General features: G+C 28.8%; 1 protein-coding gene across 1 annotated transcript in view; it reads right to left on the reverse strand.

The window, feature by feature from the left end:
- LOC106686351 (lipase member H) overlaps nucleotides 1-8,666 on the reverse strand; it is a 91,980-nt gene extending 83,314 nt beyond the window's left edge. Inside the window, exon 1 of the mRNA XM_067048463.1 lies at nucleotides 8,566-8,666. Coding sequence (XP_066904564.1) covers nucleotides 8,566-8,614 — 49 coding nt within the window. The 5' untranslated portion in view covers nucleotides 8,615-8,666. The remainder of the gene's footprint in view (nucleotides 1-8,565) is intronic.

Genomic DNA, 8,666 nt, shown 5'->3' on the forward strand with positions numbered 1-8,666 from the left:
TATATGTCTTTACTGACCCGTTCCGAACTCTTTAAGTATCAATAGAAAAGAACCTGAAATAATTCCTCTGTAAGGGAGACTCCGAATTCAGGATTATAAAGACCTCTTGAGGAGTGAGGGACATCAATCATATTTCGAAGAGCATGAAAAGAAGCTGGACAATAGACCGGGGGAGTGAAATAAAATTGATAGCCTCGGGCAATATCTCCATGACTCTCGCTTCCCTTGGGTGTCATTGAGCCGGTCACTATACGTTCACCACTGTCTCTATACCTCAATCAGTAGGCACGCTCTCAACAAGCATTGTATGCTTTTTTATTTGAATTATTACTTTACCTTTCTAATAAAAATATATCTTTAATCATAAAATATTATTATGATTATATTATTATAGATTATTTCATCTTGTGCCTGTTTATTTATTATTCCTCCGTAGGAGTTAATAAAATTAACTTACATTATAATATATCTGTCGTCGATCGGGATGCCAGGATAATCACTGAAGGTGATTATCCAAAAATTATTTAATTAATTAATATTGAGTTCTGTAAAACTATTATTATTATTATTGAATTCCTTTCAAAGGCTTTTTGTGTTTACAATTTACTGATTAAATATCTTTATATTTATAAAATATTGTTTACCATTCATTATATAATATAATAGGAGGTAGTATTGTGTAATATAATACTATAAAAACCACAGAAAGGAATTAAGTATTTATTTACATTGATTATATGATTGCCTTAAAATGAATGATCCAGATAAATGGTTGACCATAAAATATTGTTTGCATTGTAACATATTATTTAAGACAAAGACTTTTGTCATATTGTTGTTGTCGGAATTATTAACACATTGATACATAGCACATTTAAAATCAATATATGTGCAATTAAAAAGAGATTTAGTCTTTTAGTTTGTTTAAATGTTCAGTTACAACCCAATACAAATCACTAGTGTTTGTAGCCACGAGTTCCTTATAGTGAGTGCACTATGGTAGCTCCAGTGTTGTGAGAGATTTAGTAGCGGACAAAATAATACAACATTATACTGGTGAAAGGAAGTTAATTACACTACTATTATTCGGTTAAGTTCAGAAAACGTTTATTAACCTTTGTACTCGGTTGTCCCCTCTGTGAAGGCAACCTAAGTCTATCTAGCATATCACTCTTATTAGAGATTACGGAGAATAAACTTATTCCACCGCAATTTTTTAAGACACGCATGTTTCCAATAATTTTCTATTAAAATGACACATTAAACAGATCAAAAAATATCAAGATGCACGATAAATAAATCAACGAGTTTTACGTCGAAAGAGAACGTGCGAAGTGCATTCACGGCTGACTATGCACTTTTCTAATTATGATTAATCGTTGATCAATATGTAGAATTAGTAGAACAAGAGTATAGTTCTATGATATAGGGAAACTTGATAAGATAATAAAGAAATCCGAAAACTGAGAAAAGAAACTGACAAGAATTCATATTGTATTGAAGCGTTAAATAGTAAAGATCTCCACAGCAATAAGACAGTGTTGTGATTTCGTAATTTATTATTAGTAATTTCCGAACCATTTCTTTATCCTTTCTTTCATTTTATAATAACTTTTTTTTCTAATTACCGTAGATAAATACTTAAACCTCTCACCTTGTTGAATTGTATTTCCTCTTACATCTTTATCACCGAAATTATTGGAGTTCAACTGAAAAACATGTATTTTATTTTATCTGTATTTATTTACTTAAACCGTTCATCAACGTAGGTTTATAGAAGATTTTGGTTTTTTTTTTTTTTTTTTTACAAAATGATTATTTACTAGTGAACTCCAAGCTGTTGTTAATATATAGTTGGAGCGAGAACTTTGCGGAAGTGTTTAACGATGTTCAGTCACTTTCATACCGTGAACAACTATCTGCCCCTAACTACCCCTTTCTTCGTCACGGCGTTCGAAGACTATAATCTAACAATGGATTTTCACTCACTACTCCTTCAGTTCTATAGCAATCATTAGATGTCGCTTCGCTTGTCGAGATAATGTTATTGAGGCAAGTTCATTAAAATGTTTGTCGTACTATCAGGATTTGCTTGATGAAATCGCAGTATTATCAACTGTTTGTCCTTGCACGAAAAACATATTATCACTGTCACTATAAGCTTCTTTTTTAAATAATTTTTTTTCTGAACTTCTAGATTAAAAATATTCAGATTCCATTCGTTGCAACATATTTAATATCAATCTAGAATAGGTAAATATCTTTGATTATAGATTCATACATTAGGTGAATAGAACGAATAGAATTCCTGATCTAAGCGCACGATAATAATTTGTCGAAAGACGTGGCATATACTTGATGATAATTATAATATTCTTTATTTATTCTAATACGAGTTGTTTCAGAATAATAAAAAAGAAAAAAAAATAGGTTTAGTGACTTAGAATAGAATGAAAAATACAAAAAATCAGCAAATAAAAATAAAAATAGGATTTGTATGAATAATAACACACAAATGATCCACTTTACTCTCAACAATGTTTATTTCAATATTTCAACGATTCAAGGAGAGTTTGGTGAGAAAAAAAAATTAAATAATATATTTTTATTATATGACATGGGCTATTGGCCTTTGTAATAACTGAGGCTGTCTCCTTGATAATGGCCGAAACGTTGGAGATTTAAAATTGACTTTGTTGAGAGTAAAGGGGATCGTTTGTATTTGTGTTATAATTAATACAAACCTCTCTGAAACAATTAATTAATAAATATATTAAATTACAAAACTAATGGAATTTTTAATTATTATAAAATTTAAAAAAATGATAATTGAAAAAATAACAAATAATTTTGACGTCCATATTTACAAATGTTAATTAAATTCTAAGAACATCCATCTACAAATGAGGATAAGGATAAAATAATATTTCGGATGAATGTGTAAAGAAAAATATGATCTTCCATTTTCTTACAAATTTTGGTTGAAAACCGGTGCGTTAATTTGTATCTTGATGGAGATAAAGTAAATGAATAGACGGGATAGGAAAGTGGAGAAGGTAGTTAGACTTGAATATGGTCAATAGGTCATAAATTAACACTTTTATTTAAATTATGCAGTATATAATACAAACCAGTTTGGTTAATAACTAAAGACAGAAAGTAGATAATGAAAAAAGAAACTTAATTTCTTTAAAAATTTTTTTTTTTGGAAATTGTTAGTCATCACGAAACGGGACCTACTATACGAGTCATTCATTCCAACCGTTTCATGGTTTATTTATGGCTATCGTATCTTGGCCGTTACACAGGATCTTTTTTTATTTTTCTACATCTCACATCCTACGTAGAGAAAGTAGATACGTAATGTGCTCATTAATAAGAAAAAATGTTGCCTCTAGATTTTTATTGATGAGTTTGTTAGAAACTGTATCTGTGGGGTTTGAACGCTCAAGTTTAAAAATATTTGTATCTTCAACATTCAAATAAAATATTGAAAATTATTTACTTCATAGTGGAATAAATTTATTCTTGATACAACAAACAGCTTTTAAAATTACTAGTTTCTTCAATATCCTTTATTTATACCCAACCGTAAATCTTGAAGAATATATAAATTAAGCTGATTCAATGCATTTTGTTTATTTTTCTGTGCAAGCGGTCTAAATTTCCCTGATACACTCTAGAGTAGTGGATTATATATTATATATTTGTAATTTTCAAACTGTTGTTTCTTTAACCTAGACCAAAATTATATTTAAATCCAAGACTAATATTTATATATTAATCAGTTGTTTTTTTAGTTTAAAATATTAAATTTGAGCTGAAAAATTTAAATCTTTTAAAAGTAACGCTGGCTTCAAAATTAATTCCTGTGTTAATATTATTTAATTATTGTTATGAAGTTAAAATTTTTTCGTTTAGCTGATAATTTCAGTTAAGAAACTTAGTTTTACTACTCATTAGAGTATATTTAAGTTTTCAATTACTGTAATTACTAATTATGCAAAATTATATAAAAGCTTTGTCCATTTTTCATTGCTGTAATTAGTTTTTGTTAATATAATTGTTTAAGGTAATAACTTGAAGGGGAATCGTCCATTAATTTTTCTTTTTTTCTTTACGTTATTCATCAAAAAGTACATTGTCGTATTTCTTTATATAGTTAATTGTTTGAGCTAATTTAAATTTCTTTGTTATTTTTAAGCTTAATTCACCGAAAAATAGCCTATATATTTATGTTTTATTTCTTAAACAAACAATAATAGTGACAATTAGCAAACCAATCGACAACATGTGTTTATATTCGTAATAATACATAAATGCAGACCATCGATAGCACATCCTAGCCACACCAGCAATCCAAAAAAGCAAACGAAAAAAATACAATCAATTATAGAACTGTTTGACATACATCGTTATATACTATTTATCTTTTGGTAAATATTGACTAGGCTGTTGAAATGAGATTTATTATCTTTTATCTGTATTTATCTGATGATCCCTTAATTGAAGAAATATTGTTAGACTGGTTGTTTACTATTATTTTAGGAAAATATGGTTCTGTTTGGAATGTTCCAATATAATAACAATGCACCTTAATTTCTTTTTTTATTATTATTTTATTTTTTCTCTTAATTTAATCAATTTTTATCTTTGTTATCATTATAATTTTTTCTTTATTAAAAAAAAAATGTGGCGAATCTCTATAATTCTCAACGAAATAGGGTGAGGACATCAAGATATACTCTGTCTGCCAACATTAAAAAATTAACATCAAGAGTTACTCTGTCTGCCAACATTAAAAAATTAACATCAAGATTTACTCTGTCTGCCAACATTAAAAAATTATACGCTTTCTGACCAAAATCGACTCTCCTTCGCTTGATGCACCGCTACTTTAACATATTTCTTTTTGCATATATTATTTTTATGTGAGAAACACGAACGATTTTTTTATCACTAAATAAAAATATGAAGAGTGAGAGAAAGTAAGTATAATGACTTAATAAAAAAAGCACCTCTCGAAGCCTTCAGCTAGTCCCGTAGTGCATAATACCAGATCTTGGACTATCCGATTTCCAAGGCATTCTAATAGAGCGGCTTAGAAATCTGCAGAAGCTGTCTTTGTCCAACCTCTTCCACTTTCTACGGCTGGATCCGTCGTTGCTATCTTGCAGACTATCTTGTGCACTCAGAATCCCAGTAAGAATCCAACTTTCTATAGTATCTCTTCAAGTATTCCATGTTTTTTCCCGAAAAGGCTACCTTGATATATGGTTTTTTATCTTGGAATAGGTTTGTCCCAGTACGAGTATAAAATACCATCAAAGAGCGGATTCGTCCATTTTGGTTCCAAATCCTGTACACCGCGCCCAGCAGTTCGAGCATCGTTTTGAGTAGAGTTGTAAAAAATCTAATATATGAGTTTTCCATATTCAAAAATCTTTAAGCGCCATCAAGATTATTTACAGGAAGTGAAAAAACGTTTAGAGATTTTATTTTTCGAGTCAATTACTTGACATTAGTCATTTTAATACAATAGTTCGTTCTAAATCCGATTTTTCGAAATTCGGTAAATTTTCTGCAATACAAATAAAATTTTGTCGGCATAATTTTTTTTTTCTTTCCATCAAACATTGTGTAAATAACTATTTAAAATATGTACGTAACGTTTTAGCCCTAATTTATTAGCTATTTTCAATCCCCCTCCTCCCGTTTCATTAATAAAATATAGTTTCATATATACAACCCATGGACGTACTGATTGTAAATTACTGTAATTGTAATAAAACTGTTAGTTATACAAATAAAACAGTAATATAGAGAAGAGAAAGAGAATAAAACAAACAAAAAATGTTTACGATTTATCTGGGATGCAGAGTATTATTTATGCTGGAAAATGGCCACTGAATTTGGTACGAAAAATTTCAAATATTTTAAATACAGTTTGTTTTAATTGATATTTATTAGCTAAATATAAATCTAACAAGAAACACTAACGACCGAAATAAAATTGTTTATAATAACTATTTTCTACTCACGATGAATTACTCTTCTTAAATATGAGTAAAATTTTGTAAAAATTTGCAAGAAATTGGAGATTCACAGCAACCTTCTGTGCGCTAAAGTTTGCAAAGTTCTATTCTATTGCAGATTTGCAATTTTTGATAAATGACTTATCAATAATAATTTATAAAAAAAAATATTATAAATTTATATAAAGCAGTTTCTAACATTTGTTTATGATTAAAATTAAACTGTTAAACTTGTTTACCTTTTTTGTCGCATTATCTGATTAAATTTTAGACAATTTTCACCTTAAAGTAGTCCAGCTAAACAGACGTGGTGACTATATAAAAAAATTTAATTTTTTTTTCTAGAATCGATGGTGTAGCGACTAGCTGATATGATAATGGAAACGCAACTAAACAATTGAATGAGCAAAACATAACATACAGTAATAATTAACTTATTGTTTGGCTATATATCTTTCTAATTACTTTCCACTGAAAGACCTAGCTATTTGATACACTGCTACTACCTCTTGGTATTCGCCAATGAATTGTTAACGCGAATTCATGCTAAAGGTAGTCTTTCACGAATAACAAGTTGGGAATCATTGATACACAACTAGCATTCAAACGCTACTTGAATGTTAAGATCTCCAGCTATTACTATTTTGTATATACTCCTATTTATCTTATACAGTATTATTATAAAATGAAATTTGATTTATACGTCATTCTATATCAATATTATATCATAAGATATTAAGTTACTCAGATAAAATAAAATTTAAATATCAGATAAAATTTAAATATTTTACTGGAGCGAAGTAAACTAAAATTTAGTTTAGAAGTCATTTTAATGATTATCCAAATATTTTTATACTGAACGTAAATTCTAATTGAGGAATATATATATATAAATACATTCTAATAGTAATATAGTAATACATAGAAAAATTTATAATAAAATAATTAACAAAAAATGTGAAAAATATATTAACGCCCATTTTCAGAATGAACAATAAAAATATTCATTCAGTGTACAATAAAGGATAAAATAATAGTTCAGATGAATATTTAAAACAGTATACATAATAAAATATTCAATCAATTTACAAATATTAATTCCAAACAATAAATGTAACTTCATATGGGCCTGGATGGTTTAGAAGTGAAGAAATAGGCATGGATGAAGGAATTTTTGTCTAAATTGTCCAAAATTAGCAACATAATAGTACACCAGTTAATTTTTTTTTTGTTTTTTAAGAAAGTATGTTTGTATGGGCCCTAAAATTTTGTATGGATTTGCTAACTTAATGTTAGTAAAACCTGATAACAAAGTCATGGAATATGGCTGCAAATTTATCTATATTCAAAATTCAATCACACTACTCGATATTCAAAATATCTACAAATTTGTCACTTATGAATTTTTCAGTGAGGGTTTAAATTCATTGAGCATGGCAAAGGAAATGCACTGCATTTTTTATTTAGATTCGATGGTTCTACTATGTCTATTCGATTTTTAATCTATAGTTGTCAAGATCTATGGAATGCTTCCATTAAACCATTACTGTTAACTAATTAAAGTCAAACCAAATTTTAAAAAAAACAAACTAAAATTGAACTAAATGCCTCCTTATACTCCTTGAAAAACTAAGTTGATATGTAATAATCGTTCAAGATTGGATAGAGCGAAAATTTTTGACAACCACGAAACCCATATTATCAACTGAAGTGGTGCCGCAAAAATGATAGAGTGTGTATTAGGCAAGGATATAATTGCATCTGCATCTACGCTGGAGTACGTATGGCTCGATTTTGTGCGATTGTCAATCATAAATGACGTTGCACTGTCAACTCTAGGCGATCAATATTTGTATTGATTTAAATTTAATCAGAAACTTCGATGTATATTCTATATTTATATCAATTTAAATAACACAAAAATTTTAGATGTGTGTACAAAAACAGCTCATAATACCATAGGTCCTTTTCCCGGAAAAACTTTGTAATTTTTCTCTATCTATTCAAGAAGGTTTTGTAAAAAATTCGATTTGATTAATCAAATATTATATATATATGTATACATTATCAAATATGTACCGCTGCAATCCATGAAGGGTCAAGAAATACTATTACTAGACCAACGGTTGAGCAAGGAGGTGATTTGGTCAGAATCACACTCGACCGCAAGATTTTTTCGCAATTAAGGGTACCCACTTCATGAGGCTGATAGGACTCTAGAGTGCTCCCAAACCTAAAGGGTTTTGGCTCACGGATACAGTGAAACAGAAAATAATTATCTGCCACAGCCGAACTCGAATCTGAGTCCTTGTTGGATATTTTTTAGATGACATTTTGTAATTTTTATGACTCTTTTTATCACTCCTTTCACTAAAATTTTCAGCTCAAATAATTTTTCACATTTAGATTCAAATGTTGAAACCTATATGAAGTATGTTATTAATATTCGGTTTATTTACGTAGATATCGTTGTATGTTGCTATCTGAAAATAAATATAAAAAAAACAAAAAAAAAAACACATCTACTCACAATTAATGTAAAGCACTATCGATATAACCAACAACTCGCGGAGCCACATATCTGCCAGTACGAAGACGGAACTGAAACGGTCACCGGAACCCGAGGAAGAA

Source organism: Halyomorpha halys, unplaced genomic scaffold, assembly GCF_000696795.3.
Source record: "Halyomorpha halys isolate HHAL.00 unplaced genomic scaffold, Hhal_1.1 Scaffold810.1, whole genome shotgun sequence".
In the NCBI taxonomy this organism is placed as follows: Eukaryota; Metazoa; Arthropoda; class Insecta; order Hemiptera; family Pentatomidae; genus Halyomorpha; species Halyomorpha halys.